The sequence below is a fragment of the Paramormyrops kingsleyae genome, chromosome 5, assembly GCF_048594095.1.
Source record: "Paramormyrops kingsleyae isolate MSU_618 chromosome 5, PKINGS_0.4, whole genome shotgun sequence".
Classification (NCBI taxonomy): domain Eukaryota; kingdom Metazoa; phylum Chordata; class Actinopteri; order Osteoglossiformes; family Mormyridae; genus Paramormyrops; species Paramormyrops kingsleyae.
In genome coordinates, this window is record NC_132801.1 from 12418195 (window position 1) to 12445478 (window position 27284).

General features: G+C 42.8%; 1 protein-coding gene across 1 annotated transcript; it reads left to right on the plus strand.

Moving 5' to 3' along the window:
• Nucleotides 1-500: 500 nt before the first annotated feature.
• LOC111848312 (voltage-dependent calcium channel gamma-1 subunit-like) lies at nt 501-26703 on the plus strand. The gene is made up of 4 exons (XM_023820205.2): nt 501-982; nt 17328-17402; nt 20522-20659; nt 24515-26703. Exons 1-4 carry the CDS (start codon nt 742-744, stop codon nt 24745-24747), a joined length of 687 nt encoding a protein of 228 aa, XP_023675973.1. The 5' UTR covers nt 501-741; the 3' UTR covers nt 24748-26703.
• Nucleotides 26704-27284: the final 581 nt, after the last annotated feature.

Consider the following 27284-nt stretch of genomic DNA (forward strand, 5'->3'; position numbering starts at 1 on the left):
GTGCACATGAATATCCAAGACTTTATTTATTTGTCGGTTTGTATATTTATTATGACAACATTATTTTTCAGTATTTACAGGTTGATGTCCTGTAACTGGGAGTCATCTTATGTGAACCCCAACCCTGGTAATTACCAAATGGCTCAAGTAAGTTTCTACACTGGAATGAGGAGTGCAGCATTACTACAAATTACCTTGGTATAGTACATAATTCTATTAATAAAAATCACGCTAAAAATAAAAAGGAAATCCTCACAAGAGTATAAAAGAGCAACATTACAGAACAATATGGGGGGGATTTTCTTTTCTCAATTTATTGAGTTCCGGGAATCCTTGACACATGCACGCCCACCTAGCTGTAACATGATAAGTGGGCAGCCTTATAGCTTGACTCACTGTGAGCATTAATAGAAACACCACCCCCCCCATCCCCAACCAGTTTGGACAGTGTGTATGGTCATCAACTTTCCTGATATACCTCAACAGCTGTAGTCTAAACCATAGCCTTCGTTGCTCAATGCAAAATGGGGAGGGGAAGAGAGAGAGAGAAAGAGAGAGAGAGAGAAAAAAACTAGGGCGCTGTTATCTGGCCTTTTTTCAAACTAGAGTCGGAGATTTCCGGAGAGCAAGCTGGAGTGAGGAGACGTTGGGTGAGCTCTGGTCATTGAGTAGAATACTCAAGCTGCAAAGCCTCAACATCCAGGAACTTCAGGGTTGCAAGCGAAATAACTCACACTGACCATGCTTGAGAACAAGAAGGCAAAGGTGAGATTCACCTTCTTTGTCATCCTGGTGGGTATCTCAGCCATGTTCACCGCTGTGGTGACAGATCACTGGGCGGTGCTGAGCCCGCGAGTCGAGCAGCTCAACGACACCTGCGAGGCGGCCCACTTTGGCCTTTGGAGGCTCTGCAAGAAGACCATCTATATTGAGGAGGAGGAGGCCGTGGGCAAGGGCTGTGGCCCCATCAGCTTGCCTGGAGGTAAGAGCACCTCCAGTCCATGATGCTTGAGAACAAACCCTGTGCTCCGTCCCATTCAGGTACTGATAGTGGCCTGGAAGGAATCTCTTTAGAATGTGCTACTCCAGTCTTATTAAAGAGCTATTGATCAGTGTAAGAAATGCAGCACCTGTTTCTTTGCAGCAATGAGGCATTGGCAGTATTTGGAGGGGATAAGAACTCTGTGGGGGATCTAAGTCCTTGGGAAACAGCAATGTCTTAATGGTTCGGTTAGTGCCTCACCAACCAACCCCTTTCAGTTGAAGCAGATGAAGCAAGTTATAAGAGTGTGAGCAATGGTGGACAGTAGTTTGACTTATTTTTGTAACAATATATGCAAAAATTATTTGTTTATACTTTGGTATATTTACATTTAAACCATTTCATATATATATATATATATATATATATATATATATATGTGTGTGTGTGTGTGTGTGTGTGTATAAATTGAATAACCATATTGCCAATGAACAGTTTTGTGACAGAGTGTTGCCTAGGTTAATTGTAATTAGGTTGATTTTTTAAATTTGAGCATTTTCCAGTTCTACAAATAGACTTTTAGCAAGTGCATTCTATTAACTTCAAAGAATTCCCAATGCGGCAGTTTGAACAGGGCTATGCCCTCTCTTAACGCCTTAAAATAAACTGCATAATAACTGGGGTTGCCAGAGAGAGGAGTTTAACGGAAACCAGGCTCAGTTCAAGTTTGAGTTTTAAGAAAGTATGTGAAGCAGCAACACCGAAACAGAAGTCAGACTCAGTAACTTAGCTTTTTCAAGGGAACAGGAATAGATGGCAGTGCTGTCATTTTGACAGTTTATCTTGGTGAATCTCACACAGCACAAAACAGACTCTCTTATTTGACAGCTAAACACAATGCATAGTATGCTGGACAATCCGTCTCATAGAACAGTGTTTCCCAATCCGGTCCTTGGCGACCCCAGAAGGTCCATGTTTCTGCTCCCTATCACACAGTCCACACTGGAAGCTGGAAGGGAGGGACTGTCTGGGGGTCCCTGAGTACCAGGTTGGGAAACACTGTCATAGAAGACGTGTGGAATCCTCTTTGTGTGTTTTATGTCAGAAGCCCCTCAAGTTAGACAGGGCTATGCAACGTGTTTGGGGCTGAAGGTCGAAAAGTCGGCAAAACACCTGCTAGGGGAGATTAACACTTTAAAACATTCAGACTCTCCAGTGCAGCAGCTGTGAGCCGCAGTGTGACTGAGACCTGCTCCCACTCACGAATACGACGCCCCAAACGGCCCCCACCTGGCAGCACTCTTAAATAATATCTTAAATAATTAGAATAACAGGCAACAGTTGTGCGTGCCAACGGTGACGGAACACCACATCTTAAAAGAATGTTCTCGGGATTGTACAGCATTTATGCATTTTCTGTTGTTTATTCTGGGGAAAGAAGGAATACATTTTAATTCTATTTATTTATTTGGCAGAGAGTTTTGTCCAAAGAGACAATCCAATCAGTCAAGAGGGAATGGGGAATCAAAAGAGAGCGAGAGCTGGGGTTCAGTAGAAGGATCAAGGCAGGAATTTTGTAAATGCTGAAAGAATGATCGGGCTCTTGGGACTGAAGGGAACGACCACATTTGTAAACAGTTGTTCTCCAGTGCGTGTTGCTGAAAGCCTTGTGGGCGTAGCCCTGTGTGGCGTCATGCTGAGTCTCGACTCCGGGGAGGAACTCTTCTGATTTCTCAAAATCCCAGAGCCCCACCTTGGAGTGTGTGAAATTTCACTTCCACATACAACTGGGGCTTCCACTAAGTTCTATTTAAGGCCCATTTTTCAATATTAAAATGCGGCAAGAGAGCATACGCAAATTTTTGTTTTCAATGCTTGTAGCAAGATTTCCTTCAAAACAAGAGCCAGAAATAGTGCTTGGTCCAGGTACAGAATTTTCATGGAAACACTGAAATTAGTAACATTTTCTTTGTTTCATAATCATGTAGAAAAACAAGAGTAATAAACTTTCTTTCCATGCAGCCAAAAACATCACATGATTCAGTTAATATCAAGAAAATACAATTTTCAGCTTTACTCAAGAAAAAGAACATACTCACTTATTGATGTCCTTTGAAAGAGAGGGACCCTTTCCTACTAAGAACTCAGAGCTTATATGGCTGAAGAAGCACCATGCGCGTGAGATGTTATGAGATGGATGGATGCCAGGATGTAAATAAACTTTGAAGAGATCCATGTTGCACGTTAGAGGCAGTCTTGGCGCCTCAACTCTATTTAGAGAGAAACAAGGTTTATGGTGGGCCTAATATTAACTATGCCCTCTTTACTCATGAACAAATCTATGTTTTCCGATGTTTTCACTCAGAAAAACAGCAAAACACCATCTAGGAATGTGTCACTGAAATAGAAACCTCTCCTTTTGTAACAATATACTTTTAAAAAAATCAGTTGAGAACACAGACAGATTAGCGAGTATAAATCCAGGAAGCATTTGTTGCAGAACAGCTGAAAATGCCAGCGATCTGTGACCAAGCAAAGCAAAGGCTACAGCCTCAGTTTCAAACTATGCATTCCTGAAACAGACCTGCAAACATCTGGTGTGACACTTATGCTTTCAGATTGTCATGCTCACGCAAGAAATCTTATGGCAAATCTATATCATTCCATTATGGATGGATGGATAGATAGTAGGAGGGTAACGGTGCAGAAAAATCACGGTTTGGTACGGTTGGTTTTTAGGTCATGGTTCGGTATGTTTTTGGTATGGCAGCGGTAAAAGAAACAAAATATAAATTGCTTTATTTTCTTTATTTCTTTAAACAGTGCATTACTGAACAAAGTATGACTGTCTTTTTTAAATTAAAAAGTCTCTGTCAATACTGCTGCAACCTACTAACGATCTAATGCAAATAAAATTGAATTGAATTAATGACAAAAGTAAATCAAAATAAATATTCTATCAAGGAAATAAGAATAAAATGAATTTCATTAAGGTGCACATTTAGAAAATTAACTGTACCTGATTTGTACTGTACTGTAGCAGCTTTCAGCCTTGTATTCGAACTGTGCAACACAAATATTCAAAAAATGCAACAATATAACAATATAAATATCAATTATGGTGCAGCATTTAAAAAAAACTACCTGTGCTGTACTTGTATTCACATTAACAGCTTCCAGTTTCACATTAGGATGCACGCGCACATGTGTAGTGACAACAGCATTATGAAATCTCATGGTCGTAGGAACAAATGATCTTCTAAAACGTTCTGTTCTACAGCACAGTGAGAGAAGGTGACTAGTTACTACATTATAAACCTAAAATTAGCTACATCAAAAGCGCTGGGATAGTTTGCAAGGTAATAAAGCTGTAAATGTGTTTGCGGACTTGTCTCGAATTGAAAATCTCACTCCAGCCAGCTGAACAAAGTTGGCAACCCTGCCTGGAAATCTATGATTCTATGAGACTGAAAGGGTTAGTTGATGATCTGCTGGGTCTCTGCATCCTTGCTTACATGGACAACGAAGACCATGAGCTGCCTCACTGAGCTGCATCAATATAAAGATATAGAGTATTGTATAGAGTATTGTTTAGAGTATAGAGAGAGGGTCTCCATGCCTTTGCAGGTTGGGTGAACAGCCGTAAGTGAATGGGGATCTGGAGCATATTTCAATGCAATATTAACATGGATATATCTGCAGTTTTGGTGTGGGGGGCTGTCTATTTTTATTTGGGGGGGGGGGGGGCGGCTTGGAGAGGACGGGAGTCGCTTGAGGGGAGTGAGGGCGGTGGGTGATTTTGACTTTCTGAGCAAATATACATTTACTGTTCAGGCATTACAGCTGATAAAATTACAAAATGGAACATAACTCAATTTTACATGCCCGCACCGTTATCTGCAGCGAGGAAATCACTTTAATTAGCTTTGCATCCCTAAATCAGTACAAACATAATGAGCAGGTTCTTTGTCTGCGTGAATGCACTGACTGAGATGACTGACTTTCATATTTAATGCAGATTTTCTTTTTAATGCTTTGTAATTTCCTATTTATTTTCCCACCTTGTCTGATGTGGAAAAATAAATGTCTGTGTTTGTGATACTTCTAAACCCAAACTAATAAAAGCACTTTAATTCTATCTTCCTGCCCATGGGTTTTATCAAGCTGCCGATTAAACAAACCTGTAAAAGAATCCACTGCAGGAACTAATATGTACATTTACAGTACTATGCATAAGGAAACGTTTAAAGCTTTTTTTGTCTAGGTAGTAAGTGTATATTTGCTTATTACAAAACTTAACCTAATATTAAAATACATTGTCACTGTCCAATGAAACCTCTTATGTCCACTTTTTCACTACTGTGATTTTTAGTATAGATGGAATGCACCCCTCCTCCTTGGACTGCCACCTTATCGTGGTGGAGGGGTTTGCGTGCCTCAGTGACCCTGGAGGCTATGTTGTCGGGGGCAATAGCAACTGGTAGGGTTTTCAAGGCAAAAAGGTCCCAGGGGAGGGGCCAGACAAAGAGCAATCCGAAAACCCCCAAAGAATTCAGTCAAGGTCACCGGGGCCCCACCCTGGAGCCAGGCCTGGGGGAGGGGCCCCTTGGTGAGCACCTGGTGGCTGGGCCTTGGCCCATAGGGCCCAGCTGGACCCAGCCCAAAAGGGGTACGCAGGACTGTCCCCAGGGGTTCGTTGCATTGTGGATCGGGTGGCGGCCAAGGGAGGCCCTGGCGGTCTGATCCCCGGCAGACAAAACTGGGGTTTTCAGGACATGGAATGTCACCTCTCTGGTGGGGAAGGAGCCTGAGCTTGTACGTGAGGTTGAGAGATACTGGCTAGATATAGTCGGGCTCACCTCAACGCACAGCGTGGGTTCTGGAACCAATCTCCTGGAGATGGGCTGGATGCTCTTTTGTTGCGGCAGGTGAGTGACGCCAGGCTGGGGTGGGGCTACTGGTGCATTAACAAAGGAGTTTACCCCGATGAACGAGAGGGTTGTCTCCCTGCGCCTTCGGGTCGGGGATAGGTCTCTGATTGTCATCTGTGCTTATGTGCTGAATGACAGTTCAGAGTACCCGGCCTTCTTGCAATTCTTTTGCTGGGGGACTTCAACGCTCACATGGGCAATGACAGTGTGGCCTGGAGTGGGGTGATTGGGAGGAACGGACTCCCTGATCTGAACCTGAGTGGTGTTCTGTTATTGGACTACTGTATATTGCATGGTTTATCCATAGTGAACACCATGTTCTAGCATAAGGGTGTCCATAAGTAGACATAGTACGAACATGCCCGGGGCTACAGGTCGATGATCGATTTCATAATCGTATCATCTGATCTGTAGCCTTCTGTCTTGGACACTCGGGTGAAGAGAGGGGCAGAGCTGTCAACTGATCACCACCTGGTGGTGAGTTGGCTTAGGTGGCAGGGGAGGAAGCCGGTCAGACCTGGTAGGCCCAAGCGCATAGGAAGGGTCTGCTGGGAACGTCTGGCAGAGGCTCCTGTTCACCGGATCTTTAACTTGCACCTCCGGCAAAATTCTGACTGCATAACGGGGGAGGTTGGGGACATGGAGTCTGAATGGACACTGTTCTGGACCTCCATTGTGGAGGTGGCCGTACGGAGTTGTGGCTGCAGGGTGGTCAGTGCCAGTCGTGGCAGTAACCCTCGTACTCGATGGTGGACACCAGAGGTGTGGGAGGTTCTCAAGCTGAAGAAGGAGGCATACCGGGAATTATTAGCCTGGGAGTCTCCGGAGGCAGCTGACGGGTACCGGCAGGCCAGGCAGAACGCAGCTTGGGCGGTCGCAGAAGCAAAAACCCGGGCATGGGAGGAGTTCGGTGAGGCCATGGAAAGTGACTTTCGATCGGCCTCAAAAAGGTTCTGACAAACCATCCGGAATATCAGGAGGGGGAAGCAGCTTCTGGTTCCTACTATTTATAGTGGGAAGGGGGTGCTGTTCACCTCACCTGGGGATATCACCCGGAGGTGGAAAAAATACTTTGAGGACCTCCTCAACCCTGCCTCAGATACATCTACGCACACTGCCTTTGAGACATCTGAGGTCGCAGAGCACGAGGGGGCTAGAGTGGACTTGCACATCACTGGGGCTGAGGTGGCCAGGGTAGTTAAAGAGCTGCGAGGTGGCCGGGCTCCGGGGGTGGACCAGATCCACCCGGAGTACCTAAAGGCTCTGGATGTTGTGGGGCTATCATGGCTGACACGCCTTCTCAACAGCACATGGAAGTCAGAGACAGTGCCGCTGGATTGACAGACCAGAGTAGCGGTCCCCTTATTTAAGAAAGGGGACCGGAGGGTGTGTTCCAACTACAGGGGGATCACACTTCTCAGCCTTCCTGGGAAAGTCTATTCCAGGGTATTGGAGAGGAGTGTGAGATCGATAGTCTAATCTCAGATTCAGGAGGAACAATGTGGTTTTCTTCCTTGCCATGGAACACTGGACCAGCTGTATACCCTTGCAAATGTACTCGAGGGGGCTGGGAGTTTGCCTATCCAGTCTACATGTGTTTTCTGGATTTGGAAAAGGCTTACAACCGGGTTCTCCAAGGTGCTCTGTGGGGGGTGCTTCGGGAGTATGGGGTTCGGGGTCCACTATTGTGGGCGATTCGGTCCTTGTATGAATGGAGCAGAAGCTTGGTCTGCATTGCCGGTAATAAGTCGGACGTGTTCCCAGTGTGGTGCCAGGGCTGCCCTTTGTCATCGGTCCTGTTTATAATATTTATGGACAGGATTTCTAGGCGCAGCCAGGGTGTTGAGGGTGTCCAGTTTGGTGGCCTCAGGATTGCGTTACTGCTTTTTGCGGACAATGTCGTCCTGTTGGCTTCATCTGCTGGGGACCTCCAGCATGCTCTGGGGCGGTTCGCAGCCGAGTGCGAAGCGGCGGGGATGAGGATTAGCACCTCCAAGTCCAAGACTATGGTTCTTAGCCAGAAACGGGTGGATTGCCCTCTTCAGGTCAGGAAGGAGGTACTGCCTCAAGTGGAGGAGTTCATGTATCTCGGGGTCTCATTAACGAGTGAGGGTAGGTGAGATCAAGACGAATCGGAGCAGCGTCTGCAGTTTTGCAGGCACTTAACTGGTTTGTTATGGCTAAAAAAGAACTGAGCCAGAAAGCAAAGCTCTCGATCTATTGGTCCATCTTCGTTTCTACCCTCACCTATGGTCATGAGCTATGGGTAATGACCGAAAGAATGAGATCATGGATACAGGCGGCCGAAATGAGGTTTCTCCGCAGGGTGTCTGGGCTCTCCCTTAGAGATAAGGTGAGAAGTTCGGATATCCGGGAGAGTCTCAGAGTAGAACCGCTGCTTCTCCACGTCGAAAGGAGCCAGTTGAGGTGGTTTGGACATCTGGTGCGGATGCCTCCTGGGCGGCTACCCGGAGAGGTTTTCCGTGCATGTCCTACAGGGAGGAGGCCCCGGGGCAGACCCAGGACATGCTGGAATTGTATCTCTTGGTTGGCTTGGGAACGCCTCGGCACCCCCCGCCCCCCCCCCCTCGTAGAGCTGGTAGAAGTAGCTGGGGAGAGGGAGGTCTAAGTATCTCTCCTGAAGCTGCTACCCCCGTGATCTGAACCCTGGACAAGCGGAAGCTAATGGATGGATGGATGGATGGAACGCACTCATTCTCCTATGTCTACTGCATAGTGTTTGGCATCTATATGACCAATGAAAAGATGTTTTATGAAGTCATCTGTGAAATTAGTACAGTGGTACTTCGGAACACGAACTTAATTCGTTCCAGAAGGCTGGTTGAGTTTCAATTTGGTTGAGGTCCAAGTCGAATTTCCCCATAAGAAATACTGTAAATGAATTTAATCTGTTCCAGACCCCCAAGTGTTTGACTATTTAAACCTGTCTACGTACATAACTAATGATAAAAAGCATTAATAATCAATATAAAACTAATACAGGTATCCCCTGTTTAATATACATTTGATCAACGTCCATTCGCGTTAACGACTGTGGCCTGAAAATGTACAATGAAAAATAAAATCTGTGTTTTAATGCTGGAGTACTGAGGTACCACTGTATATATATATATATATATATATATATATATATACACAGTATATTGCGTGGGGCCACGAGTTAAAGTTTCTGAGAAAATGTGCTTTTTTCACTCTCCTGAAATAACAGATTTACATGTTTTTTTTATTGGTAATGATATACAACACAATAAAGAAGTAAAAAGGAATTTCTTCTGTTCTCCAAAAAGTGTGCTGATATCCTGTTGGATTGCTAGATGAGCATCACTTCAGTTCCCAAACCTCTCCTCAGGGGACCCCCAATCATTCCATGTATTTGTTAAATTTCATCACCAGTTCACTTAATTAATTAACTTAATTGGTTAAAAAACTTGATGAGGTACTGATTAGCCATACAAGGCATGCTAATGGCACAACTGGGTGTAACAAATAAAATAATTATAGTTTCGCACCAATACGAAGATCTTTTAAGCCAGTGTTTTCTAATCCAGTCCTCGGGGACCCACAGACAGTGTGTGTTTTTGGGGGGCAAAGATGTGGACTGTCTGGCAGGGAGCTGGGAGGGAGCAAAAATGTGGACTGTCTGGCAGGGAGCTGGGAGGGAGGAAATCCGTGGACCGTCCAGGTTGGGAAACACTGTTTTAAACTGACAATAGATTCTTGCACAGTACTGTACATGATTAAATGTATAAACCTGAGGGATAGTCATTTGTACTGCCCACTCGCAGTCAGCTGTCCCGGAGCAGAGGCACGGACCCTGGGCCTCGGCCAGGCGATTGATAGCGCCACCTGTGCAGTCGACACATAGTTGCAGCCCTCACTCGACGCCATTCATCCACAGGACAAACCATTACAGGCCCCAGGGGAATCTAGGCTGGCCGCCCAGGCTTTGCCCTTGTGGGGTGGGGGGGGGGTGGGGGATGGGTTCAGACAGAGCTCCTCAGAAGCAGACCGGCGTCCTTCACGCTGCATACCAATGAGCAGACGCCCAAACGTTGCGAGGTCTGCGTTTTCCCACTTCATGTTTGTTTGTGGATCAAAAACAGATTTTTTTGGTGCTGTTCCCGGCAGATCGTGCCGCAGACTCACAAGTTTGCCTGTAGCATAAATATCAAACATAAGCAGGCAATGGAAGGGCACTAACCCAAGGTATATGCGATGCAGCAGCTATTTACAGTCATTAACGACTGCTACCAGAGACAACTAACCTAACCAGCTGGAGGCCTCAACCAGACTTCAGCTCATGTACACAGAACATGGCAGCCGTTCAATTTTCATCACACCATGGAAGACTGTATATTAATAAAATGACCCAGATATCTCAATGCAGACTGGGTTTCCTGCTTTAGCAACTCTCTCTTTTCACCTTGACCCAGAATCTCACGATTATTTTGTGTTTAGACGAAAGAATATTATGCTTCCCAGCCCTGGACACATACCATTGTGACCCCCCTGCCCCCGCCCCCCCATCCCTGCCGGTGCCCGGAAGCTGGGAATTTGTAGATGTGTGAGGCTGCTGGAGCCAGGAGCACAAATCCTGGCTTGACAAACTGTGTATGTGAGGGGAGCAGAGTGGGACCCGTTAACGAGGCCTGCGCCGTAACGATGTCCGCCTGCTGACAGAGGCAGCAGCGAGAGTGACCGTCTCTTTGGCAGGATCCCTTGGCCGGGTCCGCGCTGGTACCGTACTCAGCAACGCCAAATAAAATGCCCGGCGAAAGCTCCCCCTGTCGGCCCTTTCATGCGCTTCACGTCTACAGCGAAGTCCGTCATGTTTATTCCCCGTAGGGCCACAGAGAATGCTGGTGACGGGGGTCCCTATACTGCACTGTACACCTCACCACCCTCACCGATAGATCAGCCACCTGTCAGAGGCACGGAGGCTGCATGACAAAGCACTGGGCCGGTTACTAACATGCTAATATAAGGGATTTTCCCTTCAGGAAGACCTGCATCTCCTTCTAAGCGCCTGGCAGGACCATGCAAAGCCCTCCTGAACAGATTCAAGATTCAGAGTTTTGTTGTCATATATACAAGAACAGTGTACAAAGTACCATGAAATTCTTACTTAGATGGTTTTTCCACACACTAGAGACAATTAACAGAGCAGTGCAGCGTTACAATACTAAGATACAATACTACGTACAAAATACTACCTACTATGAGATATCAAAACAACATATATCTTGCGACATATAATGCAGCAATCAACATGAGGTAGTAAAGCGATATGTGCCAGAGCAAAGTAGCAATATGAAATGGCACAGTGGGTAGTATACAGAGAATACTGTAGCAATTTTACAGAATTAGTAATAAATTAAAAGTGACACAGCAAAGTGATGAGTATGGATCAGTGCGAAAGATAATGATAGGGTGAAAAAAAGATTCTTTCAAGGCATGCTTAACTTAATTAAAAAAATGTTTGGTCCTATTTTCATTTCAAATACAGAATGATGGTGTTTCATCCTGCACCACAAAAATGCTGCTATTTACCCAAGTGGGGAACCTTCTGGCCACAGAGATGATGCGACTCCATCCTCTGTGGCTAATTCTGTTTTATTAGTATTGTGTGCCAAAGTCAACATATTCAACCGAACCAAAATACCGTTTTGTCTATTTCCGTAGCTGGCTATTTGGCTGCGAACGTTTGATGTGGCTTCTTGTTCAGTGGTACCACAGCGGGCACCTTTCTCATATGGCAGGTTACTAGGGTTCATTACATTACCAGCTGATAATAAAATGAACAACTGAGGAGCTCTTAACTGCTGTGCTAGAACACACGCACACACATTTATATTCATGTCTTTGTGGGGACTGTTGATTCATTTCTATGGGAGAAACCCTAATCCATAAGTAACCATACAAAATGCAAGACTTCTGGAATTTTTAGTTTTTTGATTGCAGTCACAGATTTTTATGAAACTGAATTTCCCCTTGCGAGGAGTGAAAAAAGGGTTTCACACAAACACGCATACACACAGACACAGCACGCACGTGCACATACACAGTAAGGGCAAAATAGAACAATTTACCTAACTGCGTATCTTTATGATATTTTTATTATATAAATAGTGAATACATCAGGCTGTTTGTACCTCCAGTACCTGCACTAATAGTGTCTGCACATCACCAGCAAGACCAGTGATCGTGACTGACAGCAGCTGCTCATGTGTCTATAAATAAATAGTTCAAGAAGAGGAGAAAGCTTTGTGGCGGGGGAGGGGGAGGGTCCTTCAATTAGGAAACAGAAAAATCAACAAGGCAGGCAGTGCAGATGTATAATTGACATTATCTGGGAACCACGTCTCCTGAAGATGGTCCAGGCATCGGTAAACGATAGCCACCCGACTGGATCAGCTGTCAAGCACCATCTGTACACAGCAGCAAAGGGGCACGTTTCCATGCAATGCTGAGGTCATTGTTATGCCTGTGAGAGGCCCTTGGAGTCAGAGCTAGTTCACACATTAGCTCATTGAGTAAATAAAAAGAGAGGCTTCCAGATCCCCTTGCTGCGTGACATCTGAAGCACGCTCGGATTCTTGCAATAATGCAGTGACATACATTACACATTTGCCTCTTTGCATATACCCTGCACTTTTACAACACTGCAAGTCTCAAAAAAAACACCTAGCTTGCAAGACTCGTAAATCTATTTCTGTCTCTCAAAGCCATATGACACCGAACAAATGTCTGGTGGCAATGAAACAGTCACCGATGACACAAATACACAGCTATTCAGACCTAAACTGGATGAATTTGATAGGTGCAGATCCTAATAAGAGATCAAGGCACCCTGCTAACAGGCACTTATTTAAGGCTTATCCACTGTAAACATATACATTCATCATGAGGTGGACATTATTGCGTTAACAGGATTTTGAGTAAATGATCTGCTTAGATACAAGAGTAATTGCATTATTGTTGCTTATATGTGGGTGAAAATGTATGTGAGACAAATGTTTAACACCTGTATAGCTAGATTAACTAAATATAAAATAGATAAGCCCACTTGAAGCTCTTCAAATTCCTTAGGTTTTACTAAGGGATCCATGTATCAGTAGAATATATTTTGAGCCTGTTGTAAACGGATATATACAATAACAGTAATCACCTGCTGTAAAATTTATACACACACACATACACACACTCACACATACCCACAAACTCTGGAGACCTTGTGTCAAACCTCTTTCTGCCACCTACCTGGGCTTTAACCTGATAAATCACAAACGCACCGGTTGCTAAGAAACCTCTGCTATCATATTACTGACAGGATGGATTCTCATCCCCGAGTCACAAACAGCCCCACAGCTAAAAAAGCTTTTTAAAAAGCCGTCATCTGCTCAGACTGTTTTGGCATTATGCCTTGTATCCGTCAGTGTAATTAATCCAAAGGTCTAACATACAGAAGCCAAACAAGTTGTAACCTTCTGACATTGTTGTACAGAATTCAAGCAAAGATTGGTTTTATTGGGGGAGATTAAACTTCATTAGGCGTGAATACATGACAGAAATTAGCTCTGCACCTTTGAATAAATGTGGTATAATTTTTTTTATTCTTACTACCATTCTATTTAAAGTCCATTTAAAATAATTTAAAGCATAGTATTTGACTAGTCAACTGTGTGTCTAAGGTCTTATGTTGATATTCACTTCGTTATTCCATAACTGCGAGTTTCCTTCAGAAATATTCCGGACAGAAGCCATCAGTTCAGTTTTTGGTGGGACCAAATAAAAGCACTACCAGTTTCAACATGGTCCATTCTGTACCACTGTTCCATTAATATTAAAGTGGAAGAAAGTAAAATATTCAATATTTTTAAAGCAAGCAAGAGGTTAAAAATTGTGAAATGACCTCGCGCGCATGTGAAATGACCTCGCGCATGTGAAATGACCTCGCGCGCATGTGAAATGACCTCGCGCGCATGTGAAATGACCTCGCGCGCATGTGAAATGATCTCGCGCGCATGTGAAATGACCTCGCGCGCATGTGAAATGACCTCGCGCGCATGTGAAATGACCTCGCGCGCATGTGAAATGACCTTGTGCGCATGTGAAATGATCTTGTGCGCATGTGAAATGATCTTGTGCGCATGCGAAAGTAAGAGCATTTTATTCTTTTGCACAGGCCCCTTCAGGGGCTCCGTATTAACCAATAATCATCATCATTTAATTATCAACTTCAGGTAATTAGTTTTACTTAATACAATGCACTCCATTGGTAAGGTTAGTAGTAGTAATAGCAACAACGACAATAATAATGACAATAATAATTGATACAATAATGATTGCTGTAGTGAGCAAGCAAAATGGGAAAAGGATTTTACATGAATCTGTTAAAACTACACCTCCCTGGTGCTGTGATATAGAACACAGAACTATATCAGTGGTCCAGGGAGCTCTGGGGAAAACTGGAAGACGTCTCCTTAGTGATGTAAAGCTCTGAAACCCCATTGGTCAGTGTTGGCTGTACTGTGTACTGTCCATACTGTCATTAAATTAAGCTCAGTTTTCTTCATTTCTGTCCTGGTACTACTGCTGAAAGAGGTTTTTGGGTAATAATAATAATTATTATTATTATTTAATATGATGATGATTATTATTATTATTACTATTATTACTATTATTATTATAGTGTACATATCTACGATGTGCATTAAGTTTTTGTTTCTCTGCCCCTTTTTTCCATTATCTGTTAAAATGGTTGTTCTGAATGTCTTGATTGCAACATGGAAATTGCTTGAATTGTTTGGGTGCTGCATTCCTAAAGTAATGAATTAATAAGTACATATTAACATAACTGGCATCTCTGAATAGTCTATACTGCAGTGTACGTGCCCTGAGATGAAATTGCACCAGATCCAGGGTGTTCCCCAACCCTGTGACCCTGCGCTGCCTGGGATAGACTCCAGGTCCCTCTGTGACCCTGCGCTGCCTGGGATAGGCTCCAGGTCCCACTGTGACCCTGCGCTGCCTGGGATAGGCTCCAGGTCCCTCTGTGACCCTGCGCTGCCTGGGATAGGCTCCAGGTCCCTCTGTGACCCTGCGCTGCCTGGGATAGGCTCCAGGTCCCTCTGTGACCCTGCGCTGCCTGGGATAGGCTCCAGGTCCCTCTGTGACCCTGCGCTGCCTGGGATAGGCTCCAGGTCCCTTTGTGACCCTACGCTGCCTTAGTCATTGTAGGATCAATTTACAGACATATTTTTGCATATTGCTATATCATGACCATTTTAAATGACCACTTTTTTGACAACCCATAATCCATAAAGTGTTTAATAAATATTTTGACACCCTGTCTTTGTACCCAAGGGCTGCATGTTATGCAAAACCTGCTACTGCATTTGTGTGAGTCAGCGCTTAGCGACGCGATGGAGCAGCTCTTGAACCATGACTTGTCGTTTCATACCGACTACTACAGCCATTCCAGCAAAAGCAGCCTCACGAGGCATAAATAAGGGATTCCTGAGTTGCCGTTCCTTTGGCAGGCGCGGCATTCAAAGGGAGCCCCAAGCGTCTGTGCCAACCGGAAATCCCCATTTATACACAGCACTTGAAAAGAATTGTACTTTTCACATCGAGTTTAGTTCTGTTCTGTGTGTAATAGTAGCACACAGAAAGTGCCTCAGAGTCACACCACGACACCGGCGTCTTGTTATTGATGTGTAATAAAAACACTTCAAGTTACTGCCTCTATTATTTAACTCAAACCACTTGAAGGAGTACTTATGTTAGCAGGTTCAATATGAAATTAGGCCAGATTTACTCTTGCCCCGCAGAATAAATTCAACTCTGATCTGTGCCAAAGGATTGAGGTTTATAAGCTCTGCCATGCAATGAAAAAATATCCTCAAATTGTTTTTAATAAGTTTTTTGACCTGGAAAGGGCCTTTGCGAATGAACTGCAACTCCAGCAGAACACCATGAGATCCATATCATCTGAGTATGTGGTCGATCATCTGAGTATGTGGTACCATTTACCAAAATCCCTCCACGAGTAAAACATAAAATCATCGACAGTCACAAGAAACACTAAAATGACAGGGATTTTTCAGGATCCTCTCACCTAAGCTGAGGACACCCTTAATGACTCTGAAGATTAGAAAGACACTAAACAATAGTATATGTGGGAGTGCAGCAATTTTGGAAGCATTTCTTGCTAAAAGAGAAACATGAAAGTGGCTTCCAATTGCACCAAAGCCCACCCGTGTGATGATCAGGAGTTCAGAAATAAAGCTCTTTTGAAAGATGAGTCAAAAAAACACACTGCACCCCAGAGTGAGAAATTGTACCAGTGATCTAGTCTGGTTGCGATATGCGGACAAATTGCAGATAGTGTTGCGATATGCAGACAAATTGCTGTTATTGAAGGAACAGTGAGCGGCTCTGTGCCTGAGAATCATACATAAGAAGGTCAGGTCAGCCATCTGCGAGCAGAGACTGATAGAGAGCCCCGGTTCTGAGCAAGACTGACCAGAAACATGCTAGCAAGTCTGTATTAAAATGACAGAGACATAGGAATATCAAAGAGCTTGGACTGATAATGATATTGGCTCAGTTGGTAGCACTGTAGCCTCATTTCTGTAGGTTGTGGATTCAAATCCTACCTCCCCTCTGTATGTAAGGAGTCTGCATGTTCTCCTCAAACCAGGAGGGTTTCCTCCTGCAGTCCAAAAGCATGTAGTTGCTAGTTGGCATCTCTATATTGTCCATGGAGTGTGTGCAGAGTTGGGTGTGCAGGTCCCATGAGTCCTGCCCAAGATTTTGGATCAACCAATCAGTTGAGTATAAAGAATCACAGTCACTGAGTTTTCAACTGGTTGGTTTAAACAAAATCTTGGTCTGGACTTTTCCTCTGTGGACCTGAACTACCCAACTCTGAGTGTGTGTTTGCCTTGTGATGTACTGGCCAATCCCATGCAATATAGGGCACAAGGCTGGGGTTCACCCTGCAAAGGATAGCAGTCCATAACAGGGCACACACAGAGTTAGTCTGAGTCTCTGGTCTGCAGAAAAGCCAGATGGCACAGAAAGAACAAAGAACTTCCACACTGAGACCACAAGGGATTTAATCTTTCATCAATTTATATTTCATAAATGACACAATTGTACAAGAAAACGATATTCCCATTAGAAAGTCCTTTTCTTACACAGGGCAGCAGCAGTGCACTTTTGATATAACATTTTGCCTTCTTCTACCACTCATGGAGTTCATGAGCTTTACTTGGAAAATACAAATCCACATGCAGGTCACTTGTCTGTCATGATCCTGTTTGGGTATGTCAGCAAAAAAAAATTTAAAAGATCACCTATAATCTTTCCCACCATCTTGCCCACAGAACGGAACTGTTCATACTTCAAACATTTCAATCCTGGGGAAGATGCGGAGGTTTTTGAAGTTAAAACTCAGAAAGGTAGGTGATGTATTCCAGCTTAACAAATGCTACTCTCACACATTGCATGTACTATACACTGTAAGCTGGATATTTGAAAGGCCTTCCTACTTTACCATCACATCTGAAAAAGATATCTTACCCGGAGTTAAATGTATTTCTTGGACAAGTATCGATAAATGCCACAAATTTACACAGGATGGAAACTTGTCTTACAAATTACCTCAGTGACATCTGTGCAGATTGCTTCAGTGTCTGCCTGTCATCCTATTTATTAAATGACAGGAAAATTAACTCTAACTGAATTCATCCTAGTCTTGAGCATTATTAACAATTATTAACATTATTAAGTGTTAGCATTTCAAGTATATAGCCTTTATAATATGGAATCAAACTGCTTCTATGTATCACTGAAGAGGTTATTCCCCAACTTGGTCCTCATCACACACTGTGTAAACTTCTCATACAATTTTCCAAACTTTAATAAAAAACCAAATGGTGTAACTATTTAGTTTTAACAACTTAATCCTCGGGGCCAAAACTATTTGAAAGGATATTGGAAAATCTGTAGTCATTTTTTCCACCATTACAATTATTCATAATGATAATTTAGTTTAACAAAACTGGGGGAATTAAAGCGATTGTGATTAGTCAGTTGTTATTTTAATGGGCAGAATCTTCAAAATATAGAAAAGCAATTCGGTGAACCGTATTTCAATAAAATAGAATTAAGATGTTAGCCGTACCCATAACGATCAGCTTTGGGATGCTTCCATAAAGGCTTCTGTTTCTACTGTTTCTCCTGTGGGAGGGCCGGGCTGTGGGTGGGATTATCCAGCGTTCTTAATCAATGACAAACCCACTTCCCACTCCTGAATTAGTTTATTCCCACCGGCCTAAAACACACTGATCCCACTGTCCATAACGTCTGAAGCCTCCTGTCTACAGTGATCCCATTAGCATCCGTGACAACAAATTACTGCCTTTTCTATCATTGTTTATTTCCTGTAGCCTATGAACACACTCACCCTCCTTAGATATGAGCAGTGAATTTGACTGATATAAAGATCACCAAGGTGTAGAGTATTGAGGCAGTGAGGCAGGCCGGTCACTTGGTCTCTGTCGGCGTGCCCCCTGAGACTCACAGCACCTGTCCGTTTGCTGGGAGTGGAGGGCAGTGGGCACAGGGAGAGCAGCCTTCATCTCGCACACGCACAGTAACAGCTGACTAAATTGGAACAGGAATAATTTATGTGGGGCCTGTAGGGACGCTGACAGTTGCCGACATCGTAAGCTCATTATTTGCAAAGTCACTAGCGCCCTGTCAGGAGCTGAGAACAATCTGAGGATGTTCTGCCCTGGATACACATCCCATAATATGATACGGGCAAATTATACTCCTAACATAAGAGACACCAAGCCAATCAAGATATAGTGGAGTCACAGAGGTTCCTTCATTCCTTCCTGACATTACATATGTGTCCATGACTTCATTCAAGGTTTCATTCATCAGTTGGACATTGTCACTCGTCTTAAATAAGCCAGCAGTCGTCATTTGAAGAAAATCAAAATGAATTTAAAAAAAAAAGGCTTTTTTTTCTTTTTAAAAGACATGCCCGTGGAATAAATTCAGTGCCACGGTGGCTCAGAATAATCTAAATACATTAGCTTCAGCTTCCCGTGAAATAAAGGCTTGTATATGAAGTCATAATTATACATGTCTATCACGAAAGCACGGAGCTGACAGACGAGCCCTCACAAACACACTTCTTTGTTGTCACCTGTCTAGAAGCTAGTAGAGATCCTGGAGTGCAAATTCACCATGTACCATCCGCTTATATGACCACTGAGACATCCACACAGAAGGTACAGAAGCTTATTGAAGAAAAATAAAGCAGACTTGAGACTAATCTAATTCAGAAAGCCACCTTTTTTGCACACATGAACAAGGTGAGTGACATGAACTGTACAGTGAAATATACAGCTGATGACGTAAGCAAGTGCTAGTCAATTTGGCCAGAAACATCTGCCAAGCAACAAAATAATGTTACAGTAATTTGTTGGTTCACTTAAAGGCAGATGGAGCATCTTCTACATAATTAGCAATGGATTTGCAAGTTTCTTCTTGAGCCATTTATTCAGCATCCCATGTGGGTTTTCAAAAACATACCAATCAATGCAATCTTCCCATTTCCTGCTTTCTGTTTGCCCCCTTTATCCAATCAAATTTCTTCAAATTCAAACAGGTAAACTCAGTGGTGTCTCTAGAGATTTTGGGCCCCATGAAAACATTTCATATTGGGCCCCCAACTAGAACCAATCCAATTATGTTCCAGATTTTTTATGGTCCCTGAATAGTCCTAACTTTCCCTCCTTTTCCGGCGCCCTAGGTCAACTTATGCATAAATCTTAAAGAGCAGATTCTAAACAATATTGATATATTTGAAATATATTAGATAAACATATCAGATAAAACACATGCATAACAGGGGATTTCAGTGCAAACATCCCCTATCTATTCAACAAGAACAGAGCTTCTACCCATGACCACTTTTGGACCAATCAGATCAATTGTTCCGTCTTCTGTAGCTGAGCTGCTCTCCCTGATGCTCTCTGTCTTCTGTGAAATGACTCAATGAATCAACCTAGGGGACTGTCTGCCAGATTCGTGTTTTAATTAGAAGCCATCAGTCCTCCCTTCAGCAGAAATGAGTCTGATTAACACACAACACAGCATTTGCAATTCTGATGAATTACTCATCTCAATTAAAATAATAATAATAATTATTATTGTTATTGGATTCCTATGAAATGCATAGCCAGTGTTTTTGCTACATAAATCTATGGATTAGTGAGGAATTTCTAGTTTTTCCATGAGTAGATAAATACACAGAAGAAGAGAAAGCACAGATTATCAAAAAACAGGAGCTGCCACTCTCCTTTCAGTTGCTATTTCAGTGGCATAAATAAACAGGCATCATTCATTCGTATAGAAGGTTGGGGGCCTGATTTACTTCTGTTTTTGAAAAAGCAGGAAGCACTATAACCGACATCCTGGAGGGATCTCCATCTACATGTAAACCTCATGGCTGCCGGACGCACCAGGGAAAGCCATCTCATCGCTCTGACTCTCTTTCCAGAGTACAACATCTCAGCTGCAGCCATTGCCATCTTCAGCTTGGTGTTCATGATCTTGGGCACGCTCTGTCTCCTGTGTGCCTTTGGGAAAGGCAAAGACTACCTGCTGAAACCTGCTGGCATGTTCTTCACCTTTGCAGGTAGGATGGGAAGTCTGAACGTGTGTGGTTTGGTGTGTGTGTGTGTGTGCAGGTTTAGCTCGAATTCATTTAACTTCATTTCCTATACTTCATCATGGCATATTGTGGCCATTCATATGTAATCCAACGATGTCATGTACTTAGTTCAAAGCCCATAGACCTCAATGACACAAGTCTAAAAACATCAGTTCCAGAATTTCCAGTTTGTCAGTCTGTCTAGCTATCAGAAATTGTCTTCACTAAAACTGAATTGTAAAGGGTAAGTCATGGTGATGAGTAGCTCAGGAGGTATGAATCATGTGCATCAGTGCCTATATCGAGAAGGTTGTGGGTTCAATTTCTATCTACAGCAGAGTAATCATATGACTGTTGGGCCCAGGAGCATGGCCCCTAACCCCCACTACTCCAGGACTGCTAGCTGATCTTGCTCTGTGACGCCAAGCTTTCCTGACTTGTACATTAATTTGGACAAAGTTACCCAATAAATATAAAGACTACTTAGGACAAGGGTACAAATTCTGAAATATAAAACAGGACAGAGCTGGGAGGTTTCTATGGGCTGATATATGTGCCACTAGAAAATGAATATGAATTTTGTATATTTGAATCTGCAGTTATCCGCATTACAAAACTGAATCTGAATTTAATAGTTTGAATTTGAATTCCAGTAACTCGAAATAGCATTTATCCTACCTCGAAAAATTCAGTTTGCGAATTCAATTTCAATCTAGCGTGACACACCTAACTCGAGATAGTATTTATCCTACCTCGAAAAATTCAGTTCGCAAATTCAATTTCAATCTAGTGTGACACACATCCGGGTCCTTGAGAAAAAGTAATCGACCGCAGATTCACAACGCAACTCATTTCCACGTTTATGGCAGTTCTGCAGGTCGGGGTAAAGAGGAGGCGTGTGCCGGGATGTCAGAAAAACAAATGCTGGATTCGCAGGTTTGTCATTACCTTATGATACATATGAGAATAAGCTTTATATACACGAGCGATAACATAAATATTAACCATACGTCTGGTTAGTATATGGTAGTATATGTGGTTAAATGAACGATTTCTGGCACTTCTAGTTTATGTTAATATATGGTAGACTAACGCAAAACTAGCTAAGGATATGAATTTTACTTCTAGTTTAGTTTAAGTTATGGCTCGCCTGTTCATCTCATGTGGCTTTCTAGCAGTGTTTATGCAAAATATTTTTTTAAATATTCATCTCGCCGATATGAGGCGGAAATCAGTATTAATTTTATGTGAGTATGTAATATTATTTAGAACTTGATAATGTATAGATAATGTAAACATGACCAATAAAGTTATGTCCATCCAATGACATTTTTGTGGCGTTCGTGACTCTTTTCCTTTTTTAAACACCTGCATTACTAGCGTGTTTTGGTAATGAAAATTGCCTATAACTGATTACATAAAACATTACATTTTTGTGGAGAAAAAAACACTGAATATGAAATGTTAAGCAAATGTGCTTACATCCGCGATACACTCAAAATGGCGAATGGGGGCGTGTTAGACAGTGCAGAAACGTGACTGACAAAGACCGATGCAAGGTTTGCTACTGAAGGAAGGGTTTCGCAAAATTTCACTGCTGGGTGTTTAAAAAAACACAACTAGACATGGTCATGCCACCATTATGTTCAGCCGAGGGACCAAATAGTAAAAGAGATGATTGACAAACATCATCTAGTGGTGTTGATCAAGGGAGAAAACAACGATGGTGAATGGTTGAAGAAATGATGATGCTTAAGTGACGAGATATTGTTACACGATAAGAAAATGTATAAAAATGAGTGTAAAACAGTATTGGACACACTCCTGCAAGGTGTCCAGCCTTGGCTGTAACCTCACTGTGGCAATAAAGGCTGAATCTGAAGATCTACACAAGCGGATCCTGACTCCTGATTGGCGGGGAAGAAAAAAACACAACATGAATGCATCGATACACATACCCCCCTGTATCGATCTAAATGTAAAGTTATAAAGCGGGTTTGAGGTGCTATGCGTCTTGTCTGCTGCATGTCTACAGCGCTCTCTGTGTACTGTGCTAATAACCGGAAACATCAATTGGACTGGCGTTTAATATGGTGATCTGTATAAGTAGTGCTCTAAGTGGAGAAATAGAAGTGTCGCTACTGTATTGACCGTGAGAACGGCGGCGGGGGTCTTGGGAACAACAGGAGCGCCTCAACAACACTGACGGTACGGCGCGCGGTGCCCCGCCACTCTCGCGTGACGCTTGTCTCTGAGTAGCAGAGTACTGGCAACTTGTGAAAAGTGGTGGTACGATAAAGATTAACATATAGCAGTGCCGGTACTGCTTCATTTTTATTACGTATATGATCCCGCATTTGCAATTGCGACACCCCGACACACGCCTCCTCTTTACCCCGACCTGCAGAACTGTCGTAAACGTGGAAATTAGTTGCGTTGCGGTCGATTACTTTTTCTTAAGGACCCGGCTGTGTGTCACACTAGATTGAAATTGAATTTGCGAACTGAATTTTTCGAGGTAGGATAAATGCTATCTCGAGTTATGCGTGTCACACTAGATTGAAATTGAATTCGCGAACTGAATTTTTCAAGGTAGGATAAATGCTATTCCGAGTTACTGGAATTCAAATTCAAACTATTAAATTCAGATTCAGTTTTGTAATGCGGATAACTGCAGATTCAAATATACAAAATTCATATTCAGTTTCTAATGGCACAAATATCAGCTCATAGGTTTGGTACTTCAAAACAGTTATGCAAAAATCCATATAAAAATGAACTGATGTGAAATAAAGAATGAAGCAGCAGGAAAACTCGAGACAGGAAGTGCTTTTGTTTAATGATTATTGTTTTGGAGCAATGATAGGAAAGAAATAGGATCTTCTTAATGCTGATGGGCAGTTCATTACACAGAAGGAGATGGCGGACAGACTGGGATCTCAAAACTGAAGAACAATGACATGCCAGTTGAGTGTGGTCTCAGGGGATAGCATTGATTGTAGCAAGAAATGACATAAACATTAAACAGAAATGGAACATTGAATGCATTCTTACAAATGAGTTGATAAATGAGTACAGTGGTGGTAATCAGCCTTTACTGCAATGGTGTGATACACAGAGGGTATTAATGGGTAGCGTGGCAGCATCGTAAGAAGTAACTGTGGCTTCACATCTCCAGAGTTATGTGTGGCTTTGACATGCCCTTCTTGTGTTATCCTCCTGCAGTCCAAAAACACTAAGTTAGGCAACAGCAGCAGCTCTGTATTTCCCTTGGTATGTAATTATGAGCATTATGATGGACTTGCATCCTGTGCAAAGTGTTCCCCATTAGCCTGTAGTGGATAAGTTATTATGAAAGATACAACACAACCACGCTCATGGGAGTTTGACTTGCACAAAAATGTCCTGAGGGCAAAACGAATAATGATTGGTTCAGAGAGGTAACCAATCAGATTGTAGAAAAGGTGGATCCAAAGCAACTAGAGGGAATGGTACCAACCAATCAGATGTCTAGGTCCAACCTCCTCTACAGTCTGATTGGTTATCTCACTGAACCAATCATGTTTTGTTCTCCCCTCAGAACATTTTAAGTAAAACTCCCACGAGCCAAAACCATGTGCAAGTCCGATACTAAAAGTTTTCATACAGTTGTCTTTTTAAGAATATTCTTCACTTATATTGTGGAAATTTATTTGAAACCATTATTCTTGGACTGCTGAAGTAGCCATTGACACTGTATGGCTGTTTAACTCAAATGATTAAACTTGTACACATTACTAATTATAATTATCAATTTATAGCTTATTCCAGATGATAATAACCTGTATTGTTCACATACAGGTGTTTGTGTAATCATCTCGGTGGAAGTGATGCGGCAATCCGTGAAAAGGATGATTGAAAGTGAGGACACCATCTGGATTGAGTATTATTACTCGTGGTCCTTTGCCTGCGCCTGTGCGGCCTTCGTCCTGCTATTCCTCAGCGGAATAGCCCTGCTTGTCATCTCCATGCCTCAAATACCACGTAACCCCTGGGAAACCTGCATGGACGCAGAACCGGAGACCGCCGAGTAAAGACCTCAAGGCGGACAAACGAGGCACTTGTGTCGTCAAGTCAGGCTATTTAAGACAGGATTTCTGAAAGTGCGAGTAAAGATTTTCAGAAGTATGATTTGTCAAAATATATATTTTCGACGACTTTGTACTTTAAACCACCAACTGAAGCTTATAGTTTGAAGCGATCAAGTTCAATTTCGGTGTTTCCTTTTTTAAATATATAAGCAGTTTTTATGCTTGAAGAGTGCTTTGCTCTGTTGCAGTACAATTGAACATTTTAATATTTTATATTTCATGGCAGAACTAATGAGGAATTTTTGAAGTAAACAGAAAGTAAAGCTATGTTAGTATAAAAAGAAAACTGTTAGAAGTTGATGTGATAATCAAAAACATACTAAAGTCACGGGCCCTGTTATTAGGCTATGTAACAATTAAATCTTTTTTTCCCCTTTACATACAACTGGAAAATACCCAGAATTATTTCCATTGCTTAGAGCACTGGATGAAATTATTTTTGAATATATAGTTAAAAGAAATCCTTTAATTAAGCATAAATACACTTTGATACCACAGGCTTTTGGGAGCGAAGACAGCAAAAGGCTGTTTTTACTCGTGCGCCTGAAATCAGTGCGCAGAATGTTAATGGCCAATTGCCCCGTCTCTCTGAAAAGCTCAATGCTGGACCGCATTCAGGGAGCGCAGGTGTGCACGGAAATGAAGGGAAACTCAGGCGGGATCTAAGTTTATTTTTACAGTAAACAAGCAGATCTTGTTAGACAGGTTAGAGATCCCTGTGTAGTTGTTGATGAAATTTCGTACTTTATCTAAACGAGTGCACCATTTTCGTATTTGTAGACTGTCCACGATTTACAACACGTCACCTTAAAACAACTCACACATGCAAAGTTTCTCTTTTTTTTTTTTTAAATTAAGGAAATATATGCAAAAATAGGTTATACGATCCGCAGCCTTGTGCCACCTAGTGCATATTGCTGGCCATATTATAGATGCTACTAGAAGGTACTGTACTGTATGGCAGTGTGACCATCCCAGCCTCACATGCATCCCCAGGTCTCATTCGCACACCTAAAAGTCAGTGCGATTGGCCTATTCCGGCATACGTACAACCACTGCGACTGAACAGAGGCCAGCCAAAAGTCAGGGACAGACTATATCAGGCAGTTTCTGTCGGGGGACATATTAAGGGTTGCGACTGATGGGGCCGACCTGCCTGACAGGCAGCATAGGCGATCGCCTAGGGCACCATTTGATTAGGGGGTGAAAAAGAGCAAGCGGGGGGAAAAAAAAATCATAATACATGATATGAGTTATTTACACTAGTTTTAATATTTAACTTTTGTTGTGAAACAGACGCCAGCTAGCCAGTTAGCAGCCAGATACCGTGTGCTACCAAAATGTTTTTAATATAAATGAATTGACAAAATTCGTTTCCTGCTGCTGGGGGGTGGGGGGGGGGGGGGGTTGAGCAGAATCTAGCCTGGGGTGCCAAACCACCCAGAGCCGGCCCTAGGGACTAACCTGGCAAAGTGCTTAAATTCACTGCACTGAAAACCATACACGAAGCTTAGGATTTTTCTTTTTTTTTGTGCTGTTTGAAATTTCATAACGCCCATTTTATGGTTTTCGTTTTGAAGAAAAACATGTTCAATTTGTTCCAGAAAACAACACAAACAGTAGCCATCATACCTCGTTTTTTTCTTGTAAAACAAGTACTGTAAAATTCAGTAGTAGCCTGTTTTTTTATACTCAAAGTTAAATACTGTTATGAGGTTTTAACTTTCAATAGGCCTGTATCATATGAATTTGAAGTATGAAACTGACAGGAAATGTCGTACGGGTTTGATCAGAGATAACAGAGGTGCACATTGTCTCTTTTTTTATGGTGTTTCTAGTATGATGTAATCCTTTGGCAAACGGATTTTAAATAAAAATAAATATATAAATAAACTTGAACTGGTTTGACATAAGAGTGTCAGTTACCACCCCCCTCCCCTGAATGCTGAATCTTAAAACACCCTCAGCACCTTTAGTGACAGAGGTGTTATTTTTGCAAGAAGGAGGTGGGGTGCAAAATGAAGTTAAAGTTGAAAGCCAAGGCAGGCTCACGATTTCCCTCCTGAGCCATTCGAGGAGAGCGCTGGATCCCCATCAGCCCTGCCGGCTAACGCTGCCGAACGAGTACGGCCCGTGTGCCCCATACAGGGGGAGATTCACACTGGGGTGTTTGTGGTGGCATCTATCTGAGGAAAACACGGATGAAAGAACAACAGAAATGATCCCATGTCCCCTGCTGCATTATACTTGATAAACAGCACGCTTGATGCAGATAATTCGAGCTCATGCTTCCCTCCCTTGCGGAGAAGCTAATTGCTAATTCCCACTTCATTGACATGCTCTGGTTAGACAAAGGCACCTGTCTTTGTAGTGCTAATCATACCATAAGGACAGCAGTGCAGGAGCAGGTGAATATACACATATAAATTCTCTTATCACCTTGGAAGGCGTTCACTCCATGATCTTCGGTTTTCCCTCTT

Coding starts and splice junctions, on each gene's coding strand:
- LOC111848312 (XM_023820205.2), top strand. CDS start 742: ATGCTTGAGAACAAGAAGGCAAAGGTGAGATTCACCTTCTTTGTCATC. Junction 983..17,327: donor CCCCATCAGCTTGCCTGGAG/GTAAGAGCACCT, acceptor TCTTGCCCACAG/AACGGAACTGTTCATACTTC. Junction 17,403..20,521: donor TGAAGTTAAAACTCAGAAAG/GTAGGTGATGTA, acceptor CTCTCTTTCCAG/AGTACAACATCTCAGCTGCA.